Here is a 24,993-nt window from a genome sequence, read left to right as displayed (position 1 = left end):
TCTTGTTGATACTAATGTATTAAATACTAATCTGTTTTTTAAAGTTAGAACTGTTTATTAATTCTCCTTGACGTCCACTAACGTGCAGGGGTGAATGGGGTAGGGTTTTCGGTTTGTTCCATGTTTTTTGCAGTTATGTTTAGTAATGGTTATAATGCGTTAGATTCGCCTTTTAGTCAGAATCATTTACAAGTTACAGGGTCAGATTTCACAATCACATCCTTTAGAAGGGAGCGCTGAGTGAATGGTCAGATTCATGTGAACAGATAAAAGTGGTCAGCTCTCTAATAAGCGGAGAGGATAGTTTACTGAGCCCCCATGTACACATCATCCATCTTCAACAATGACTAGCTCGTGGCCATTTTTGCTTCATATATACTCTTCCCCACTGGAGTATTGTGAAGCGAATAGCAGGTATCATGTCATTTTCATGCACAAATAAGGAAACCGTGTTTTAAATGTATTCCTAAGTGTTTTATGCGGTTGCACTTAATAATACACTTAAGCTTCTTCTGTTGAAAAATGCTGGAGGGCCTCATTTGGCATGCACGATTTACGGCAGAAGCCCCGGAAAGATGTGAAAACAGATGGAGTTTTTATGTGTTTTGATGTTGTGATCAAACCTGCTGCCAGTCTTTCCTTGTGCTTTCCTAGATGGAAACATTGAATCATCTTGGATGCTTCCTTGTTTTCCTTCTCCCCTTCCTGATAGGTCTTCAAACCCTATGGATTTGTTGTTGTTGTTGTGGTTCGTTATATGTCTCCTTAATTCACCTTTAACTCTGTTTATCCACTGCTGCCATCTTCCTTCACTGATTATTCTAAGTCCCGTAAGCTGTTTGCTCTGATCGCTTGTCATGTCTGTTGCTGTTCATCTCTGGACCACTCTTCCTAGCTTTCACCGTATCCCTTGCGGTATCTGTAGTGTTTATCCCACCCCATTTAAATTCCTTTTCTCGGACACTCCATTTCTTCCAAAAGCTGACCCTGCCATAACCTCAATTTTTCTTTTTTTTTATTTACCAACATAAACCTTGTAGGCTGCTCTCCTGCATACTCTTCGCACGTGCTGGGTCATGCTCATTCCTGCCTCTCTCTGCTTTGATGTACACTCTACTCCGTTTGTAAATGTGTCCTCTGTCTTCTTTAATCGATTGCCTACCTTTGACTGAAAGTCCAGTTTGCTTTCTTCCTCTTCTGTCAAGTCCTTCTTGACGACTCTAGGCCTGTACTGATCTTTCCTTTTCAGAATTTACATGACGGTGACTACTCAATGCCATGAAAATGAACTCTTCGGTTGCCCTTTTTCTTATATTATTCTAGTTTTCCTATGGATTTATGTTTCTAAACTGGATAGATCTCTTCTTTTTTTAAAAAAAATTTTTTTTAATGTTTTTATTTTATTTTTTGAGACAGAGAGAGACAGAGCATGAATGGGGGAGGGTCAGAGAGAGAGGGAGACACAGAATCCGAAGCAGGCTCCAGGCTCTGAGCTGTCAGCACAGAGCCCGACGTGGGGCTTGAACTCACGGACTGTGAGATCATGATCTGAGCCGAAGTCGGACGCTCAGCCGGCAGAGCCACCCAGGCGCCCCTGGATAGATCTCTTCTTGTAAGCAGGGAGTTTTCAAAACAATATTTGCCACATGGTATGCACTTCCCATGTATCTGTTGAATATGATGTATATGTGTGTTGTTTTGACAAACCATCTAATTTTAATACGTATTCCTTTGTCTTTTTTTGAGAATGATTTCCCTTCTTTGTGTTGTATTTGCTGTGATTCATTGCGCCAGTCAATGTGCCTTTAGCTTCTCTCTCTCTCTCTTTTTTTTTTAAGCGTTTATTTATTTATTTAGAGAGAGAAACAGAGTGTACATGCATGACAGAGGGAGAGAGAGAGGATCCCAAGCAGGCTCCGTGCTGTCAGTCCAGAGCTGATGCGGGGCTCAATCCCATGAACTGTGCGCTCCTGACCTGAGCCGAAATCAAGAGTCGGATGCTTAACCGACTGAGCCACCCAGGGGCCCTGCCTTTAGCTTCTGATAAAGGTGATCCAAGAGGGAGAGGCACACTTGTCTTACCTTAGCACCATCGCCATGATGCCTCTTCTACGAAGCAGTGGGCCCGTGCTTGGGTGTGTTGTGAACGCTCAGTGAGCCTCCCTTGTGTCCAGTTCTGCACCGAATTCTGCTTTTTCAGGGACCAGGAGAGGAGAAGGCTCAGGTTTATTAAGCCCTTTTCAAAAGACTTTTTAAAAGAGTAGGCTTATTGGGGTGCCTGGGTGGCTCAGTTAGTTACGCCCGACTTCAGCTCAGGTCATGATCTCACGGTTTGTGAGTTTAGGCCCTGCCTTGGGCTCTGTACTGACAGCTCGGAGCCTGGAGCCTACTTCAGATTCTGTGTCTCCCTCTCTCTGTGCCCCTGCCCCACTTGCTCTCTCTTGCTCTCGCTCTCGCTCTCTCTCTCTCTCTCTCAAAAATAAAGATTAAAAAAAATTAAAAGAGCTTATTAATGAGCAAAATGCTTTACGTATTTTACACAGGGACATGTGTTTATTTATAAGTAGGGGGAGGAGAGGAAATGAAAAGTAAGGATAGCTGTACAGAGAACTGGATAGGAGAAAAGCAAATGCAAAGTGAGAATATAAAAGAAATACAAACAGAGTAGAGTGAGTGGTGAGAGCAGTTTCAAGTCGGGAGAGGAAGCCTGAGAAGGATGGTCATTGCATTATGAAAAAGAAAAGGAAAAGATGAGCAGAAAGTTTAAAAAGAAAAACTGGAGGCAGAGGCCTGAGTTGGAAGGGGAAATAATGTAACCATCCTCACTGTCAGGGACATCGGGGACTGAGGTGTTAGATAAGTGCTACGACTTTCCTTGTTTACAGGAGGAGGAGATTAGGAGGAAAAAAAGTGATAAAAATTTTTAAGAGATTGTTAGCAGAAGTAACTCTTGGGGGAAAAAAGACTATATTATTAAAGATCTTAACGTTTTACTGTTGGTGATTTTGTCTGTTTATTCTGTATTGCTTACTTGTGTGCGGTCCCATTTGCAGTTAACCTGTGTAGCCGTAATCAAACAGCTCAACTGGTCTCCTGGTCTCATCTCCATCCAGGTCTCAAAGGACCAAAAATAAACGTTTAGTTGTGTAACCACTTCATCTTTTGGACTGTGTTGTTTCCAATATGGTAGCTGTTAGCCACATGTGGCCCTTTAAATTTAAATTAATTGTAGTGAAAAGAATTTAAAAATTCAGTTTCTTATTCTCGATAGCCACATGTCAAGTGTCCAGTGGCCATATGTGAACAGAGGTAATCGACACAGATGTGCTGCTCAGAGGTGATCATCGTAGATGTCAGACGTTTCCATCTTCACCTAGAATTCTGTTAGACAAATCCAGACTGTAGGCCTTACCAGTAGAACTTCGAGTTTTTTAAATATGATGTCAAATAGATAAATATTTTGCTTTCATGATCAGAATAAAATTTTCATATGTTGAGCATACAGTTTGCAGTTACAATAAGGACAGGGCAAATTTACTTATAAATTGGTGCCTCCCAGTTGAAAAATGTTGATGAGTGTGTGAAATAGTTCTCTTTCTCCACATTTCAAGATGTGTTCTTTTTCTGGGTAGCTTTCTTCAATTATTTAGAGTCCTCAAATGGAATCTGAATATACATGTATAGTATAAGGCTTTCAGGCACATAAAAAACAAAATCTGTGTATGTGTGTTTTATTTTGTAATGAAATTAAAAGGCCTTTATTTAAAACAAACAAAGTCTTTTTCTTTCACGACCAGTGTTCTCTTGAATTATATATTCTGAGATTTTACATATTCTATGTAACAATGTTCCTCTGTTTTGTCTACTGATAAATTTTACCCATGGCATGTGACTCCAAGACTCTCCCTTAAAACAGTGCATCATAATCTACAGGGGAGGCCCAGGGAGTCATCATTTCTATCTTGTTCCCTGGATGCTTCTCACGAGGCAAGTTTGCTGAGCACCATTTGACCATGGATTCACCAAAGATCAACTTTGGTGGGTTTGTGATTGCTGACAGATATTAAATTTGCTTCACCTGAGCAGACTCTGCACTTGGCTGCCGGTAGGATATATTTACAGTGTCTGAGTCATCTGAATTCTGACATAATACTGTAAAATAGGGGGAAGAAATATTATGAAATTAGTAATGAAACAGTATTTTTCTATCTGCAGATTATCATACATTTATTAAGTCACAGGAAATATTCTTGCTTGATGAAGTTATTCAGTCATTAATAGTAAATTATTTAATAGATATATGCTTGTGGAACAAATAATTGAGGATCTTCCCAAGATTGAAGTTGCCTGCAGTAGAGTAATTTAGGTTTGTTTATGTTTGTGAAACAAATATTTTTGTAAAGTCACATCCAGTTTGTTTTGCTCTTTCTTTTAATTAAAGCACTTGAGTGATATTTATTTAAAATCTAGTCTGAAAAACCTTTTACTTTTTTAAAGTTTATTTGTTGAAGCAATCTCAACACCCCCCAACGTGAGGCAGCACTCTCCTGTTTTAGGGGCGCTCTGGTGCCCCTAAAAACCTTTTAAAATAAAGTATAGTGGTTTATGCGTGAAAATATTGTGTCAGTTTAATTAGTATAATTTTTTTTTTCTTTCCTGGTGGTATGTAGAACAAGGGTGTTTCTGTTAATGATGTCTTTGGTCTAGTGAAAATACACTTGAGCTTAGTAACTTTAGTTGACCATGTGAAGCATATAACCAGTAGGGGAACAAAGGCCTGGTTATGGCCTAGGAGAGCCGGGGTTGAGCCCCATTCCTGCCATTTATTAGCTATGTTACCTAGAGTAAAATCAGTTTTTTTGAACTCGAATCTTAGCTGCTAAATACACTAGCAGTGGTTTACGATTTAGTGGTCCTTAACTGGACGGTAACACTATGTTCATCTATTGAATACCATATCTTTTAAATGGCTCCTTTTTATGTTCTTGATGAGGTTAATAAAGATCCCCTCTTTTTCCCAGATCAACAGTTCATTTTAATCTACCTGTGTACCCACCTTCCCTCTTCAATTCCTCCCTTTTTGACTTAAGAATGAAAAATTTCCAAAGAGAGATTAGGTTTCTTTTTTTTATTTTTTTTTTATTTCACAGTTGGTTCCCATTTTTATTACACAGTGATCATGGAGTGTTATTTGTCTTGCTTTTCTTATTAGGAATTTAACCTTTTCTTTGTGGCCTGGATATATAGCTAATTTTTGTGAATTATGTATGGACAGTGGAAAAGATCTATATTCAGATCACAGCATTTGATATACTTCACTTAATTGTGCCTTACTCGTTATTTTTTAACGTCCTTCAGCTTCTTGGATTGAGAAAGGCGAATAAGATCCTTCCAATACTGATGCATGACCGTTGCTTTCTTTTTGTTTTCACTTACAAAGTATGCCTTTGCCCATTTTCAGTCTTCTGGAGTTACTTTATTTTAGATACAGTATTTATAGCACACCGTTGGGTAATTCATGAGGAATGGAGAGAGAAGTCCAGACAAATGACATCAGAAAAGATTTTAAGGAAGATACGATGCATGAGTGAATTCTTCATGGAAGGAAAGAGGGACCTTGGTGTATGAGATGGCAGGGAGGGAGACAGGGAAGGAGGCAGGATGGCAGAGAGGGGGCAGGGAGACGGGGAAGGTGGGATGGAAGGAGGGAGACTGGCTGGGAGGGAGGCAGAGGGGTTGGGAGGGAGGGAGGCAGGTGGCTGAGTGGGCCCATGAGAGGGATGCTGCAGGAAGAGGTGTAACAGCAAAGGCTTTGGTGTGAGAGGCAGTCAGTCGTACTGTTTCCATAAATGTGTGTGCTAAGTTGAGGCTTTTCTTCTAGTAGTAGCGTTTTCGAGAAACGTCAATGGGAATGAAATTTCATGGATTTAAAATGTTTCAAGATGAGTATTTGTTTCCTTTAAACTTACACAGTGTGACTGGATACACTTTCATTTACTAAGAACTTGATTGGGATCCTTTCAGTTCCTCAAGTATATTGAATGTTTCTGGAGGGAAGTCTGAGGCTAGTGAGACTTCCCCCCCTGACTTGAGAATACAGTTGGACTTTTATCTGTAAGTACAGCAATTTTCATTAGAGTTGACTCAACATCAGTGTGCATTGGTTTTTCTCGGCATGCGTGTGCCCCCTCAATCCATTGGTTTAAGTCTCCCTGTAGATCTGGACAATTGGTCTTTGATTTGTTCTGTGTTCTCCTAGGTGAGTAGTTATACATGTGCCATTTTTTTCTTTATCTTCCATTTCTCATTTTCTTTTCATCGCTAATTTCGTTGTTTCCATTTAATTTTGCTCGTTTCTCAATTTTATCTAACGTGCGGTTTACTCCGTGATGCTTACTGTGCCTCAGACAACTTAGTGTTGAGAGTTAATTTCCTCGGTGAACTCTTGAGGCTCATCATTCGTCTTTCTCACAATTCATCATCATCTTAATTCTGTGTTTCCAGAGTTCTTTTATCTCTTCTTGGAATGTTTCTTACTTTTTCATTAAGTTCTTTGAACCACGGTGGTATTTCCGGTCACGATTTTCATTCGCTTGGTGGCAGTGTATTTCTGGTGACTCTCCGTCCTCTGTTTCTCCCGTTGACTTCTTACTGCCTCTTCCTGCTTGCTTCCCTCCTGTTTTTCTCTGTCCTTCCCCCTCTGTCCTGTGACTTCTTGGTCCAGTTCTTTTGCTCCTGGTCTTCGAAGGAATTGGCTTGAAACTGGGTTATGTGGGAGCTGGGAGGGCAAGGATAAGCAGAGATTGCTCCTCAGGCACAGTGAAGGGCTTCCTGACACTGACCTTGACTCACTGCTGGCCGCGAGGCAGCCACAGAGCTGCTCCCACTTCAGTTTTTTCTATTTTTCTCCACCTTATCTCAGCGACCGTGTTTTCTGTCTACACATTTTGTATCTGAATCTTTAGCCAAAGACCTCTTCTCAATATCTTTCCATCCCCTGTTTGAGTTCACTGCCTCTGGCGGCCTTTTCACACACACTGTGATTGGGTGACAGATTTTCCCTGGTTTTACCTATGTTTTTTTCATTTGGCTATTTTGGGATGGAGAGAGAACAGAGACTTCTCCACTGTCTTAAGGCACTCATCTTCAAAATATTTTTTTTCTTTTAGTCTTTTTTTTAATTTTTATTTTTTATATGAAATTTATTGTCAAATTGGTTTCCATGCAACACCCAGTGCTCATCCCAACAGGTGCCATCCTCAGTGCCCATCACCCCCCCTCCCCGCCCTCCCACCCCCCATCAACCCTCAGTTTGTTCTCAGTTTTTAAGAGTCTCCTATGGTTTGGCTCCCTCCCTCTCTAACTTTTTTTTTCTTCCCTTTCCCTCTCCCATGGTCTTCTGTTATCTTTTAGTCTCCCGGCAAATTTGTTTTAGCTAACAAAAGCCTTCTGGAAAGTCCCATTTAGGATTTGGCCTCTTGGCTCTTTCCGTTCCTTCTTTTATTTCCTGGTGATGTTTCTTCTGGTTGTTGATTACTTTTCTGGAGCACCAGATTTCACTGTCGATGGGGGGGTTTCCCAGATGGGTTAACTCTGAACAAGAGGGACATCACAGTACTGTGAACATTGAGGGCACATGTTGGATTGCATTTATTAACTGTATTGTAGGGATCAATATTTCCACCCCCGTTCATTTCTCTGGGCTCTGTTGTACTTTCTTGGGCACTCATGATGTTGCGCATCCTATGGATTATTAAAACAATTTGAATACATCTTTTAAGAAGAACGGGAGTAACTTTTATTTGCCTGCTATCCCATCTGGAGGCCCTGGTTTCCTATTACTGAATTCTACTTAGTGGCGTTGTTTATGTTCCAAGGAGCAAAGAGAGGGAAAAAAAATGCATGGTTAGAACCATGGTTAGAACAGGAGAGAGTTATTTTAGTTTCTATCGAATACCAAAAGTTATTTGCAAGCACTGCAGCCAAAAAAGAGAAGAGAGAGGAAAGAAAGAAGGAAGCCCTGCCAGTCCATGAAAACAGCAGCATGTGCTGTCGTGCAGAACTTAACACTTGTTTCAGATTTACAAACCCAACAATGAAACACATTTTGCATAATGAAATATTTATTTTTTATCCATCATGCTTGCAAGCTGCTTTCCATTCATCATGTTTACAAACAGAAATGGCAGTGTTTCTTTCACAGGAGCCGAATGCAATTTCCAGCTGTTGAAATTAATTCTTTTTTTTTTTTTTTAATTTTTTTTTCAACATTTTTTATTTATTTTGGGGACAGAGAGAGACAGAGCATGAACGGGGGAGGGGCAGAGAGAGAGGGAGACACAGAGAAATTAATTCTTTTTAAAGTCCTGTGAGAAACTATCCTCCAACAACGAATGTCGGCATTTGTATTTTTGTTCTCTTTTACATTTCCGTTGGCTTTTGTTTTTATTTTCACTCATTAATAAAAGTGTTTTCAGTGGTGCTTGGTGTTTGAGACAGAACTAGGATAAATAAAAGGCTTTCTTCTCATTGTGTAACTGTGTCATTTGCCGAGTCGATCACATTCTACTTTTGCTGTGATATGAAGATCGTACTGTTCTCATGTGATTTGGAACCAAGACTTGTATAAAAGCCTCAGGGTGTAGAGTCTTCTTCATCTTCCTCTGGGGTATAATAGGTTGGGATACGCCGTGGGTGGTGATACGTTCTGTTCTGGGTACTGTATTCCCTTATTGTGGATGTTATTTACGCCCTGCTTACCCTTTAGATTTCTGTGATTCTGATAGTACAAAAATAAATAATTGGTATTGTGAGGTAAATAATGGGTTAACACTTATTTTCTGTATGAAGTTGTGTTTCAGTTGTCTAAAAGTTGCCGTCTTTAGGGAAGAAATAATACAACAAGACGGTTATTATTATTTTAAAAATATTTTTAAGTCATTTTTGTTTTATTTTGATTTTTTCTGTACGTGCAAGTTGGGGAGAGGGGCAGAGGAGAGGGGATCCCAAGCACGGTCCACGCACAGCATGGAGCCCAGTGCAGGACTTGATCCCACCACCCTGGGATCATGACCAGAGCCGAAATCAAGGGTCAGATACTCAACCGACCGAGCCACCCAACCTTCCTCTCTTTACATCTAGCTAACTCCTATTTTTCAAATAATAATAATAATAAAACATTATTATTTTTTATTATTTGTGGTCTCAGTTCCTGTGGTTTGCTTTCTTTTAAACCTAAAGCTGAATTGACTTTGTCCTTTCTGCCTGCTCCCATAGAGTTTTGAACTTAGTCTACCTCTCTGTGTTCTACTTAATCTGTCATGCTACCTTTTTCTTTTTTTCTCCTTTTCCTCCTCCTTCTCCTCTTCCTCTTCCTCCTCCTCCTTTTTTTTTTTTAAATAAGTTTTTAGTTATTTATTTGAGTAATCTCTACACCCAACGTGGGGCTCTGACTCACAACCCTAAGATGAAGTGTTGCATGCTCTTCTGACTGAGCCAACCAGGCGCCCGTCTCATACCTTCTTTGCCAGTGCTGGTCAATATAATGTGAGCCACAAGTAAAAATTTCAATTTGCTTGTATTCATGTTAGAGTAAAAAGAAGCAGGAGAAAGTAGTTACTGTAATGCTGTTGTATGTATTTAACACAATACATTCAGAGTATGATTTCAACATAAAGCCGATATAAAATTATTGAGACGTTTTATATTCTTTTGTACTGAGTCTTCAAAATCTGGTGTTTGACACTGGGGCACGTCTCCAGTGAGCCTAGCTGCACTTCAGATGCTCGCGTACCCAGGTGGCTAGTGGCTACCCATATTGTATAGCTCTAGACTGTTCTTGACCATTGGAACCATGTCTGCTTTTGTTGGCCATACTGCTGGCCACAGTTGGTGCTCATTCAGTACGTGCCTACAGATGAATGAATAAAAGATACTGGGAGGGTTATGCAGATTGACGTCTTCCCGAATAATATCAGTACCTCCTGTTAGGATAACTGAGGCACGCGTGGCTAGAAAGATCCTGTGTCCAGTGATCAGGTAGGGTAGTGGGGGCAGCCTTCATAGAGGTAAGTTGCTGAGGATTTATTGCAGAAGACAGTGGGGTGAGGGAATTAAGAAGGTGGTCAGTCTCTATCCACTATCTGGTTTCCAGCCGACAGACCCTGATCCAGAGCATTGGACCATCAGCACCTTTCACTTTTACCGGTGGATGAAGCTGCTTTCCAGTAGTCATAATCAAAATCTTTTTTTTTTTTTTTTTAGTTTATTTATTTTGAGAGAAAGAGAAAGAGCATGAACAGGGGAAGGGCAGAGAGAGAGAGAGAGAGAGAGAGAGAGAGGGGGGGGGGGGAGAATCCCAAGCAGTGATAGTTCAGGGCCTGATGCGGGGCTCAAACTCACGAACCATGAAATCATGACCTGAGCCGAAATCAGGAGTTGGACCCTTAACTGACTGAGCCACCCAGGTGCTCCCATAATCAAATTCTTACTCAAGTCCTGTGCACACCTATTTAATACAAATGGTGCATAATGCATCTGCTTCCATTTGCTACTTAAAAAATAAAATTTCACTTGACATAAGGTGATAAAGTCAATGTGGGATAACAGTTCAAAATTGTGTAAAATAATTAATGTGCATATTCTATCACCTGCTAAGTATCCATTTACGTATGTACCATTGAGAAAATGTTTCATTTGTGCACAGGGAGGCATGTAAGTGATAATTGTAACATTTGTTTTAAATAGTAAAAATCTGTAAACCACCTAAACATCTATTGATCATATCAATGTTTTTGACACATTCCTAAACTCTGTACAGTAGTTAAGTGAATCTAGGTTTTATTTCTTTAAAAGGAATTTTTTTAATGTTTATTTATTTTTGAAAGAGACAGAGTGCGAGCAGGGGAGGGGCAGAGAGGGAGACAGAATCTGAAACGGGCTTCAGGCTCTGAGCTGTCAGAACAGAGCCCGAGGCAGAGCTCAGACTCATGGACTGCGAGATCGTGACCTAAACTGAAGAGGGTGCTTAACCCACTGAGCCACCCAGGCGCCCCAATCTAGATTTTTATTTCCAAATGGAGCCCTCAAGTATATAATGTCAAATGACGAAAACAAGGTTTGGAACACAAAAATTAAAGATAACACATGTCACATAATATTGCATGTGGCTCGTTGATGCCAACGCATGCTATGAGAAAGTTTAAAAAAAAAAAACAGAACAAAACACAAAACTCTAATCCAGAATAACGGTAAGGGGCATGGAGGTAGTTTGGGGCATTGGAGAGGTATCTAGGGAATATAAACTCCCACAGTTTCTTAGGTGACACAGAGTGCTGGGTGGAAACACTTGGTGGTTTTAGGTGGAGGGGACAGACGTCTTCTCTTACTCTTTGCTGTATTTTAAATCGTTCTCAATTTATAAGATGCCTTCCATACATTCAGAGGATTTTCTTTATCTGTAGTATATATTTTTTTGAAAGTAAAGATTTCAGATTAAAAAGGCTAGGGATATTTTTCTTGGTGCACTTCATGTGAATTATTCCGATCCCTTGCTGAAAAAGGGTGCCCAGGTGGAGAAGTATCATTTTGATGTACAAAAGTGCATTCTGTAACTGAACTTTGTTCTATATTTCAGGCTAGAATTTTAATCCAGATCCCGATAGGAAAATACCCAATAAATTCAGTGTCCCGCAGGACCTTTTGTAGCCTCTTGAGTTAAGGTGGAAAGTACTTTTTGAAATCTAGCCGGAGCCATTCAAAGATGTTTGGGCTGTGGTGCAGTTGGGTTCAACAGGCGCTTAACAAACGCCCGCGTGTGCGAGGTACTGCGTCAGGCCGGAGGGTGGCTAGGAGAGAGTAGGCGTAAGGGGAACAAGAGAATGGCTGCTCTCAACTTTGCAGGATATCGAAGCAGTTGGGCAATGTTTGGTCAGTTGCTCAAGATAGGAAGCTAAAGGTCATCTCTGGTTCCTTTTGCACTGCCCCCCCCACCCCGGCAGTTTCTCAGCCCACAGTCCCTTCCACCTCCTGAATATATCTTGAGGTACATTCATTTCTTCCTGCCTTAAATGCTGCCCTCCTGGTCTAAGCCACCCTCTTCATTCCCAACTCATTCCATTACTTCCACTCTTTTCTCCCTCTAACCTGTTCCCAACATAGAAAAAATGATCTTTCCTCTGTAAGCTAGAATAGAAAACTCTCACACAAGCCCTTAATGACTTCCCTTTATGCTTAAACTCTAGTCTAGGCCACAACCTGCTTAATGTGGTCTTTGACTACCTCTCACTTCATCTCTTAGCGGCTGTTCCTGTACCTGACGAAAGGCCAAAGCAACTGGCCTTTGTTTAATTACTTTAAAAATAAGCCTTTTCAGGGGCGCCTGGGTGGCGCAGTCGGTTAAGCGTCCGACTTCAGCCAGGTCACGATCTCGCGGTCCGTGAGTTCGAGCCCCGCGTCAGGCTCTGGGCTGATGGCTCGGAGCCTGGAGCCTGTTTCCGATTCTGTGTCTCCCTCTCTCTCTGCCCCTCCCCCGTTCATGCTCTGTCTCTCTCTGTCCCAAAAATAAATAAAAAACGTTGAAAAAAAAAATTAAAAAAAAAAAATAATAAGCCTTTTCATATCTGATAAATCATGCTTTAAAGATTAAGATGAATTTCTCTCTAACAGTGCTCTGAGATAGCTTACAAACTAAGAAATGTGGTAGTTAATAAAGCACTCATCCATCTTCTGGAAGCACTTAGATCTTTGTGCTTTGTCCCATGTGGTGGTGACTCTTGGCCTAAGGAGTTTTTGGGTAGTCACTTCTTGCTTTTAACCTGAACGCAGTGATTCCTCTTCTTTCCTTCTTTTTCTAGAAGTACGGTCCCTAGTTCTTCTCTCTTTTTTCTACTCATAGCCTTCATATAGCTCTCCGACCTCTACTTTTTTCCCCCTAAGCAGGAAGGAGAATTAGCTTATAACTGTGCTCACTTAGAAAAAGAGCATAGTCAAGTTAGAAGATGATAATGTGGAATTCTTACTTTATTTGGTAATAATATGTACTTATTTCTCTGTTTCTAATTATTTTGAATAAAGGCCCAATTACTGAAGTTAACCTATTATTGCTACTTAGGTTTCATGATGATTGTTTAAGAGTTTAGTTTGCGAGAAACTCTCACTAAATAAATAGTGTTGGAATATTTTTATAAAGATGTCAGAGGTACTGGCAACAGTACAGACATGATCTGTAGGTGCTTTTCTTTATCTACACAAAAGGGCAAATATATCACTTGTGTAACAAACATCTGATTTTGACCTCACTTGTGATATATGCGCCAATGAATCTCTTATTTGAAATATGTCTTGTATATAAGCTATGAGGTCTGTTCGCAGTGATTCATAAAAAAAGGAGAGGTGAAGAAATTCTGGTACCAAAGAAACTGGCAAAGGATGAAAATTGGTTCCAAATCTCTCTGCCTTTTATTATGTTATGTATTTGCATCAACAAAGTGATTTTTATTTAAAGGCTTTTATTTTCGCTACGTGGTGCAGCGTTGTTCTCAACGTTGTTCTCCCTTTCTGTCTCAACTCTTCTTAATACTTGTAGGCATTTTGTTATTTTTACTCCTTCACGCAGATTTGCCACATCTCCTCATTTCGTCACTGCCATCTTACCAGTCTTTGTATATTAGGAAGTGAACAGAGCTAATAGAAGTGGTCACTTTTCATGTCACCATCCGTGGTGACATCTGTGCAGTGGTTGTTCTTATCTGACCTGGGAGATGTGAACTACCCAGCAGTTCCCCACAAGACCATCAAAAGGACCTAACTTCAACTTCTGTGACTAGTGGAAATGATTTAGTCATAGGGACTCAGATGAGTATGAAGCACATATGCGGTGTGGGGTCATGATTAGAAGATTACCCAGAATGTCACAAATACCCAATATGTGTAGAGAACATACGAGCGATCTTACTGAAGGTTCAGAATGCTAAAACAGAGGTTAAGATGGTAGGTAGATTTGCATCTGGGATAGACAAGAAGGCAGTCGATTGAGTTTGGACATAAGTTGCTTTGTTAGTTCGCCTGACTTCAGTAGCTAGGTAGAATGTAGTTTCTGGGTAATAGTCTTGCTTGTATTTTTATTTGTTGATAGTCTCACTTTTAATTTGGAAGTTGAGAGAATGGCGGCGAACAATCTGCTTTACCGCTGGATGTCGTGGGGTTGTGGGCAGCCTGCGGAAACGTAAGTGGTCCTCTGGTTAAGGCACTGGGTCTCGACTGGGAGTAATTTTGCCCTGGAGGGGACATTTGGCACCATCAACTTGGGGGTGCTATTGGCAGTTAGTGTGTAGAGGCCAAGGATGCTGGTAAACATTCTACAATGTGCTAAGCGACCCCCTCGCAACAGAAGTTCGGAATGTGAATACTGCCAGTGCTGAGCAAGTGTTGTGCTGTGTTACAACAACACCAACAAAGCTCTGTTGTATGTTTTTTTACTCGCCATAGATAAAGCATGCGTATTTTCTACCATGACCCTAAAGAATGGCCAACCTTTAGTAAAGATGTAACGATTGAGGATGGACTCATCCTTGTTTTTAACAAGACACATTTGTACAAACATGCCTATGCTAGCTTCACGTATATAAGACCATCTTCTTCTGTGCTGCTTCATGCTTTGCGTTTTTTACACATTATGAGGGTACTTCAGGATAAGCAGACAGTTTGATATTTGGCTGTTTTTAAGATTTTTTTTAGTAATGAAGTATTTGGTATCACTCAGTGTTAAAGGGGTACCTGATTTTAGACTTTATAAATTGCATCAAGGATAACCAAATGTCATCCTTTAGCTCCATGCTGTATAACTAGGCGGGGGGAGGGGGGGGATAGAAGGTGGCAGAGAGAAAGGATTATAGAATTTATACTGCAACGCTTACCTATTGGTAATAAAAATCGTAATTATGTGGCATGAACCCAGATCATTAGGACTAGTACAGCACTGTGCCTATAGATGCTCAATATAAGTACTTGGTTTTTATTTGAAATAAGGAAAATTCTGTACTACTGCCTTGACTAAAATTTAAAGAGTATGCCACTTACTGTTTGTAGGATATTACAAATAATATGAGCCTTCTTAATTGTACATAAATATACTATAAAACCTTTTTTCTAAAACTGAGTTATCTAAACAGCAAATAATTACGCATTTCAGTATGTCTGTGAGCAAAGTAAATTGTTGCTATCTCTCTCAGAGCATATATTTCTGTGACATCCTCTGAATGAAGGTGTTTCCACATGAAATCATGTCTTGATAGGAAAAGCATGCTTATCTGTCTCTGTTAATCATGTGCATGAACTAACTGCTTTGCATCATAATCAAGGCTGTGCTGGTGATAGTCTGCCTATTTTTACTATATACTCTCTAAAGAAATATGCCTCTCCTCTTAAGGGCTTGGTCCGTCACAGATTGGACACCTGAAAAGTAGTCTTCTCCAACTGATAGAAGGAAGATTCAGTGTCTTTGAAACAGAAATTAAGATTTGTATTAGTTAGGGCTCTTCCTGTTTCAAGTGAACTTGGCCTGAGCCCGAAAAGGGCGTTTAGAGTTCATGTAATTGAAAAGGCTAGTGCCTGGCCCTTGCTATGGCTGTGGGGCCCAAACCGTGCTCTCGGCCTAGCTTTCCTTTACTATGCTGACTTCATTCTCTGTGTTGTTTTGATAGATCATAGACCCAGCCTTCTCAAGGTCGGGTCGGGTCGGGTCAGAGTCTCTCTGGTTGCAGGGCAGTAGGAAAGGGAATGTGGCAAGTCTTTTTCAGTGTCATTATTTTTGAATGGATTGAAGGAGATTGGCATAGATTGGGCCCTATGTCATATCTGGATCTGGGTATAGATTTAATGTCCCCTATGACTGAAAGTACAAAAACCAATCTTTTTCCTAATCCTGTTCTCTTTTGCAGAAGTACCACTGTAAGCAGTATCTTGTGCTTTAAGTTGTATAATGTAAAAATCATTAACTATCATTTTATATGTAGATGATTGTATCTTAATATGTGTTTTTCCTTTTATCAGAGATCATCAATATATTCAACACCCCCACATATGAAAGATCTCCAAGGAAGTTCCTTTAACTCTCTTTTAAATAACAGAAATATCTTAAACAGATGTTCTGTTTTTTTTTTTTATGAAGTGTTTAAGAAATGCCAAAAGTGGATAACACCTAAAAGAGCTTAAAGGTACTAGTTCACTAAAGAAAAGCTTCCGTGAATTCTTATACAGAATCTGTTTCTTACTAGGCTTCATTATATGGTTGAGTTTTTAATACCGGCAGAGAATAACTGTAGGTGAAATAAATGTTTTTAAGCAAGAGATATTTCTGGAAGAATTAAATCATTCAGAGCTTCTTGGCTGATTTAAGTACGACGTGTAAATAATTGCTAAGTATAGTCTCTCATGATAAAAGTTGGTTAAAAACACTTATTTTCAATGCAAAATGGATTAAAGAGTTAAATGTAAAACCCCAAACTGTAAAACTTACAGAAGAAAACATAAGGAAAAATGTCACAGCATTGGCTTTGCAATGATTTCATGGATATGATGCTTAAGAGCACAGGCAACAAAAGCAAAATGAGATAATTGGGATTACATCAAACCAGAAAGCTTTTGTGCGGAGACAACAACGGGTGAAAACGCAGCCTACAGAATGGGAGAAAATAATTTGCAAGCTATGTATCTTGCAAAGAACCAAAACCCCCAAAATAACACCACCACCGTCTGATAGATGCACAGAACAAATAGGTGGCCGCCAGAGGTGGTGGGAGTGAGATGGGAGAAATGGGTGACCGGGGTCCCCCCGAAATAAGAAATTTTTTAAAAGGAAGAAAATCTTGCAATGGGTGAAAACCTGGATGAGCCTGAAGGACATTAAGCGAAGTGAAAAAAGCCAGCCACAGAAGGAAAAGTACTGACCGGACCCCTTGTGTGAGGCAGCTAAAATAGTCAAGCATGTAGCCGAGAATAGAACGGTGGTTGCGGGGGGCTGAGGGAAGGAACAAATGAAGAGTTGTTATTCCAGGGATCTGAGGTTTCAGTTATGCAACACCATCAAGTTCTAGAGATGTTACACGACACTGCACCTCTAGTTAATGAGACTGTGTTGCTTACCTAAGCTTTTAAGAGGGTAGATCTCCTGTGAAGTGTTCTTACCACAATAAAAACAAATCAAACAACACTCTTCTCTGTAGTGCCTGATAGTGAACCTTCTGCTGGCATCAGTGTAGTTGTGAATGTGCTCACGGTGGTTCTCAGCGATTTTCATTTCCTTATTAATGTGTATTAGTGGACTGTTGCTGAGTCTCACCCAGAAGGGACATACTTTTTCTGCAGTAGCTGGATGAACTCATGGATGGCTGTGTCAGGCAGGGAAAGAATCCTGGCTTAAACCAGTAGTATTGACGGATTAGATTGGTTTCACGTACGCAAAGGCTAATTGAATCCTTGGGGTACTAGGAGTTAGGACCTGTGCTGGGAAGAAACAGGATTTCGGTAATTAGAGTTACTTAGCTCTCTAGGGATACAGTAAAGACTTCCAAAGAAGATTCGGACCTTCTCTTTCCTCTAGATCAACTGTAGGCATCTGCAATTCAATCCTGACAAAGTCTGACCAAATATTTGATTCCTTCTAACAATGGGGTTAGATCTGGAATTGTTACATTACTTTATGTGTATTTCCCCTTTTAGTTCCTACTGCTGATTTTTTAAAATTAAAGTTACACTATGATTCAAATTCTTTTGTGCAGATATTTTTAACAGCACAGTGTTTAACGTAAAGAGTGAAAAAAACAAGTCTTCTCCATGATGCCATACCCATTCCTCACTAATAATCATGTTAAAGGGTTTGGGTCTGTGGAATACAGAGGTGGTCTTGGGTTTGGATTAACGCACTAGTAACACATGATAGGCTTTTCTCAGCACTAAGTGTTCTTAGCTTTAAGGAAGGGTACAAGACAGATCCTAGAATTTGTTTGATAACAGAAGTAGTGAAGGTCTAGTCATGTCCTAGGAATGACTTTGAAATGTTCTGGTCACTCCATGTGTGGGATACAGGTGGCCACAAAAGCCATCAGTTCCCCCGGGGGTTTTATCCTCTGCTGGTTGTTAGGAGTTTCCTCAGGGGTGTATGTTAGCATCTTATCTGCAGTGCGTCTTATCAACTGAGTACTGATTACTTGATAAACATTCTTGGTAAGGTAACTTTTGCCTGACTCTTTGTTTTCTTGGATTTGTTATACCTTTATACATTCTCTGAGTCGCTATTGCAAGGAAGATTTAACCAAGGGTTATTTAAAGTTTTAAATAACAATGTATCTGATAAGAGCACACAAATACATATAAGAGCTACCTTTTTTTTATGGTTCTCTACTATGGTTATGATGTATCTTACCACTATTCGACTGATGACCAGTTAAGTTTGCTGGTAGTTTTTCATGATTACACATCGTATCACAATGAATATCCCTGTGTATATGCCTTTGTGAATTTACGCAGGTGTTTTTATAGGCTGCGTAGAATTTCTGGATCGAAGGGATGCACATTTAAATTTTGATTACTCTCCCAAACTGTCCTTCAGAGTTGTAGTGTCCTCAACAGAATGAGAGAGAATGCTTCCCTCTGCTGCTTCCTTCTAGTTCCACGTTGTCTCCCCTGAAAATTCTGTGAATTTGGCAAAATATATATTGTAATTTTTATTTTACATTGGAATCAGCAGGCTTGGGATTAGCTTGAAGTTAGAGGGCTAATAAGGGACGGATCTAGACTAGAGTTGAAACCTTTGATAGTCTGCTTTTCTTTGACTTCAGCTGAAACTGCAAAATTCTTCTTTGGTTTTATTTTATTTTTCCATTTTAATACTTAGAACAAATTTAATAGCCTCCTTTTGAGAAAGTCACATTATTTCTGTCCAACTTTATTCAACAGAAATCAATGAAATAGCCAATTAACCTCTGCTTTTGAATGGAGCTCTTCATTTTCTGACAGTAACATTAACTCACGTTATGCCATTTACACGTTTAATATACTTACTGGTAGTACCAATATATAAAGATAATGTAATGATTTTACTGTACTGTAGTCTTTAGCTGTATATTAACCCAATGCATAGTAAATAATTGTCCAATCATTGAAGTTACCATATTTCACAAATGTACACAACTTCAGCTGTATATGCCAGTGAAAATTTCACATTAAGAGATAAGTCATGGACTAACCTGTATCTGTTCTCGTTTGGAACAGTTTAAATGATGGAGTGAACAGGTTTTTGAAGCTGATTCATTATGACTTACAAAAAAATATGTAAGAGTACCTTCTACTTCTGGGTCTTTTAGTTTGTTACTTTCATTAACAGGTATATTTGTAACTTTTTTCCACATCCTCTCAGTGAATTTATGCCAACATTCTTTATGCTTGAAATATTTTGTTTTTCAAATGCAACTTTATGTACATATGTGGAAAGTATTTCAAACCAGCCAAAACATTTTATTACTAAAATTTTAAAAAGGTACAATACATCTTTTTTTGGTCAAACTTTATTAAAAACAAAACTGTTTTAGGGCCAGATGGGAACTTGTTTTTCCTTTCAGGTGGATTATACCCCCGCTTGCAACTTAAAGGTAATGAGAGAAAAGTCTATAGAATTTCTCAGGGTTATTTTAGCTCCCTTTGCCATTTAAAACAGGAATAGGGGCGCCTGGGTGGCTCAGTGGGTCAAGTGTCGGACTTTGGCTTAGGTCATGATCTCACGGTCTGTGAGTTCGAGCCCCATGTCAGGCTCTGTGCTGACATCTCAGAGCCTGGAGGCTGCTTCGGATTCTGTGTCTCCCTTTCTTTCTGCTCCTCCCCCTCTCTTGCTCTGTCTGTCTCTCTCTCAAAAAAAAATAAAAATAATAAAAATAAAAACGTTAAAAAAAATTAAAAAAAAAATTTTTTAACATTTATTTATTTTTGAGACAGAGAGCATGAACAGGGGAGGGTCAGAGAAAGAGGGAGACACAGAATCTGAAACAGGCTCCAGGCTCTGAGCTGTCAGCACAGAGCCCGACGTGGGGCTCGAACCCACGGACCGCGAGAACATGACCTGAGCCGAAGTCGGACGCTTAACCGACTGAGCCACCCAGGCGCCCCAACGTTAAAAAAATTTTAAACAGGAGTAGATATGGACACATTTGCTTCCTATGATCTAAATACTTCTCTTTTCATAAACTGCTCTAAAAATGTCAATGTGAATTTAGGCATAAGAAGTAACAGAAATTAGAGAAAGTTTTAGGATTGTGAAAGTAACACTAATCTTCCCTGAACTAGATTTATTGATAAGCAGTTGTTCGGAGTTGTTCAGTGAAACTTCCTTCTCCCTTCCTTGTCTTCCCATTACATTTTGTTGCCTTTATTATAGTTCCCTGAGAATCTATAATGCATCCTGTACATTTGCTTCAGTCTCTCTTTCTTCTGCCAAATTGTGAGCCTGGGGTATTAAGTGTGTTGGTTACTCACCTTATTATTCTGTTTGTGGCCTGGAACATAACAAGTATGAATGTTGAATTCAACCGATCCTTGACAAATACTATGCTGTGAAGTTGACAATTCACTCTATTTGCTAATCCTTAGCCACTGCGAAACTATTACTTAGATTTCCTTATTAGTTGGTTGAATCACTTTTTATATAAAAAGATTTAATATATGTTAATTTTGTATAAAGATAATTGTTTTATGTACTCAGAGGGTAATTACTGATAGTTTACCATCTGTCTCTATTTTAATCAGTCTCTTCTGTCTTCCTATTCAGTTGTTGTATGCCGTGTTTTATATATGAGACCCAGTGTAGTTTTTGATGGTTTTGAACTTTGGGGTTTCAATATTTAGAAAATGTGCAGAATATTCTGTGATCTTCTTGAAGTTATGTTTGTGGCTTATTTGAATTTGGGTGTCCTTCCTCCTAAGGAAATATATATTGTCAATAATTGGTAAAATGAGAAGGGAAGGGGATTTTGTAAGTGCCAGAAAATGATGCAGTAGCTCCAAAGAGTAGTGTTTCTTCTGAAGGTGCTGGTGCCTAGGGTCTTTGCTGATCTTTGTGGCCCTAGTGACTTTGGTTTTAACAGCTGTGTGGGGACAGAGACAAGCTTTGGTTTGTTCGAGATGAGGAATTGGAATCTGGGACATATCTGCATTCACTGTCCTTGCCCAGGATAAAAAATAAAATTTGATCTGAAACCTTTTGGTAAAGAATATCTATCTATCTATCTATCTATCTATCTATTTATAATTTTTTTTAAAGTTTATTTATTTTTTTGAGAGACAACATGAACAGGGGAGGGGCAGAGAGAGAGGGAGTCACAGAGTCCAAAGCAGGCTCCAGGCTCTGAGCTGTCAGCACAGAGCCCGACGCAGGGCTCGAACCCACGAACTGTGATATCATAACCTGAGCCGAAGTCAGACGCTTAACCGACTGAGCCACCAAGGCACCCCAAGAATATTTAAAAAAGAAGAAAAGAAGGAACTGATGATAAGATACTGAACATTTCTGGGAAAATTGGAAATGAGAGCAGTAATGACAACAAGAAAATAGTAGTTCGTGGGCTAAGAGAATTTCAAGGAACAACTGCTCAGTAGCTCCAAATCCTAGAGTGAAAGCAAGACGTAAAAGTCCCAGTTGGAGAGACAGCCAGTCTTACTCGAAAGTGTTGGTATTTCCCGAATTTTACTTTTGTGCCATCTCATAATTTTTACTGTGTGCACACATTACCTAGATTGTTACTTAATATTTTAAAACAGGCTTATGACATTATGTTTATGATTTTATTTTTAAAAGAATGGTTATATCACAACAACATATGGAAACCCATTCCTGCCATCAATAGAACACATCTGTAAAATTAATCGAGGAAGGGAACGAAGTGAGAACTATGTCCTGTTGTCTCCTGTTGAGCATGAATCCTATCTTCTCTTGTAAAGAAGGAAAATAAGCTTTGAGAGAGACTGAAGACGCCCAATACACTCCTCCCCTTTGATTTTATAGGAGGAATTAAGAAAGATGCAAAAAAGAAACACTGTCTTAGGCGATTCTGTCTAACTTGACCGTGTGCTGTGCAGGATCCCTTGCGGTATGTCGTACAGAGGTCACGGGCTGAATGTGACAGGTCCAAAGCGGGAAGGAAGCATTGACATTGTGCATGTCTGAGTGCCTACTTTGTGATGTTTATCATTTATGCGGTGCTGCTCTAAGCTTCTTATATTGAAATACTCTTTGTTTTTTCTATTTGAAGCTCTTTTAAGAGCCTGTGCTGATGGAGGTGCTAACCGCCTATACGATACCACGGAAGGAGAGAGGGAAAGGTATGCTTTCTTCCAGTCAGTGTCAAAAATACCACTAATCCTATTCTTGGGTTGGTTTTCTTCTCTCCTTGGTAAATGATGACTATTAATTTTACTTCGAAGGGAACGGAAAACCACCTCAGTGAGAGACCTGCTCTGCCATGTTAATATTATTTCTTTGTTTTGAATGTATCTCTTAGAATAACTAGGCCAACCATGTTATTTATTTATGTGCTTATTTATGTATTCATTTATGCTTAAAGTTTATTTTTGAGAGAGAGAGAGCGTGCACATGCGTGAGTGGAACAGGGGGGAGAGGGGCAGAGAGAGGGAGGCAGAGGGTCTGAAATAGGCTCTGTGAGGAGAGCAGACAGCCTGATGTGCGGCTGGGACTCACAAACCCTGGGATCATGACCTGAGCTGAAGTCGGACGCTAAACCGACTGAGCCACCCAGGTGCCCTGGCCAATCGTATTATTTAACAATCCCTCACTCTGCTGCTTGAAAAGTCTCATTAAGTAGCATTATCAAATATTTGTATCTAGGGGGACTTTGAACATTGACTAAAATAAAACCAGTAACGATTATTTGAGTTGTTACTCAGTTTAAATGAAAGAAAACTGGCCTTGTAAACAAATGATACATTCTGTTGTAGAAGCAAGACTTTTGTATTAGTGTTAAGTAAAGCTAAATATAATTTAACTTCGTTACTTCTGAGTTATGCACCCACATATTTTAGGAGATAAGTTACTTATTTCTTTTTTTTAATGTTTATTTTTATTTCTATTTTATTTTTATATTTTTAACGTTTATTTGTTACTGAGAGACAGACACAGAGCACGAGCAGGGGAGGGGCCAAGAGATGGAGAGACACAGAATCAGAAGCAAGCGTCAGGCTCTGAGCTGTCAGCACAGAGCCCGACATGCGGCTCTGACTCACAGACCGCGAAATCATGACCTGTGCTGAAGTCAGATGCTCAACCGACTGAGCCACCCAGGCACCCCAATAACTTACTTCTTAATGATTTGATATCTGTACTGTCTGATTTCCCAGATCTTTGCATGATGAGCTATTTTTAGACAAGGGAATACGTTTGATGAAAGCAAATTTAAATCCAGCTCATTGCCAACATGTTTATGGTTCAACCTCCTGGCAAACATAAGAATTTATAGTCCAGATATGAGTAGACTAGCTGTGAAATTTAGTTCCGCTTCTATCATATGTGTTATTAAATGTACTGAAATGTTTATAGTTTGAGAAATCACCTCCTTGCTGCAAAAAATAAAATAAAAATATTATGATTCAACAAATCGCAGGTGTGAATTAAATATATGTAGTTTGAAATGAGGTAAAATACATCTTTATGGCATCAGAATTTTTAACTTCAGCCTTCCATTGGAGCTGCTTTTTGAAAGCAGCCCGTTGCTTACAGGAGGAAAGCATGTTTTCTTTGAGACGGGCCATACTAATGTCTCGGGCCTGGATGAATTATCAAGAACTATGGCACTAGAGACAGCCTAGGAAACAATTTAAATTCTTAACACTTTATGGTTCTTTATTTTTTAACTTTATGGATTCCTCTGACCATATTCCCTAAGACCTGACATGGACAGTGTACGAAAAATACTCTAAAAAGTGCCTGGGCCAGTTGGTTCAGGGAAGAGCATGATACCCAGGAGGCCAAGATTAGGACCTGGAGATTGCATTTCATGCCCGTAGCCGGCTTGCTGGCGAGGGATCTGGTACTGAGTGCTGTTTCCCTACGGGTAGGTGTAGCTCATGAACATAATTACATGAACCAGAGCTGTGAACAGATAGTAACACAGTGCTTCCCAACTCTGCTCTGACCGTCAGAACCATCTAGAATGCTTGTGAAAAAAGTACAGATTTCCCTGCTGATTGCTTTTATTAGAGAGAACATTAGAACACCCTAATAAGAGAGAGAAATGTGAACTTTCATTCACATTTAAAAGCAAAACAGGTGACCAGGGTGGTGGAGTGAGTATCATCATTTTTGCCCAGATTTCAAAATAATCATTTCTAATATTCTTTTTTTTTTTTTTTTTTTTTAATTTTTTTTTCAACGTTTTTTATTTATTTTTGGGACAGAGAGAGACAGAGCATGAACGGGGGAGGGGCAGAGAGAGAGGGAGACACACAGAATCGGAAACAGGCTCCAGGCTCCGAGCCATCAGCCCAGAGCCTGACGCGGGGCTCGAACTCAGCCCAGAGCCTGACGCGGGGCTCGAACTCACGGACCGCGAGATCGTGACCTGGCTGAAGTCGGACGCTCAACCGACTGCGCCACCCAGGCGCCCCCATTTCTAATATTCTTAACACATTTATCAGTAATCTTATGGAAGACTTCCAAAAAGATTTACATGATTTTATCTAAGAACCATTTGCCCGTATATGAAGATGCTCAATAATAAGATGTACTTTCTGTTCCTTTTCTCATTATAATAATGTGTTTGCAATGATTCATACTCAGATACTTAGGGACAAGGCTGGCCTGGGTAGAGTGTCTAATAGGGAGCTGAGTAAACTAACTGCCCCATGTGGGAATTGAATCCTTAAGAGTAAATCTCATTAAATACAAACCATAACCAGTTATGCTAATTGGATATAGGTGACTAAACGTGATTCCTA

General features: G+C 39.7%; 1 protein-coding gene across 12 annotated transcripts in view; it reads left to right on the top strand.

The window, feature by feature from the left end:
- Positions 1-24,993, top strand: part of TPK1 (thiamin pyrophosphokinase 1) — a 351,768-nt gene that overhangs the window by 122,833 nt on the left and 203,942 nt on the right. For 7 of the 12 annotated variants that reach the window (XM_042974494.1, XM_042974487.1, XM_042974481.1 and 4 more), the window contains one exon: positions 22,296-22,365. The exons of the other annotated variants lie outside the window; for them this stretch is intronic. In XM_042974494.1, coding sequence (XP_042830428.1) covers positions 22,296-22,365 — 70 coding nt within the window. The remainder of the gene's footprint in view (positions 1-22,295; positions 22,366-24,993) is intronic. 12 annotated transcript variants of the gene reach the window in all.

The sequence above is a fragment of the Panthera tigris genome, chromosome A2 (assembly GCF_018350195.1).
Source record: "Panthera tigris isolate Pti1 chromosome A2, P.tigris_Pti1_mat1.1, whole genome shotgun sequence".
Taxonomy (NCBI): Eukaryota; Metazoa; Chordata; class Mammalia; order Carnivora; family Felidae; genus Panthera; species Panthera tigris.
This window is presented reverse-complemented; position numbering and strand designations above follow the sequence as displayed.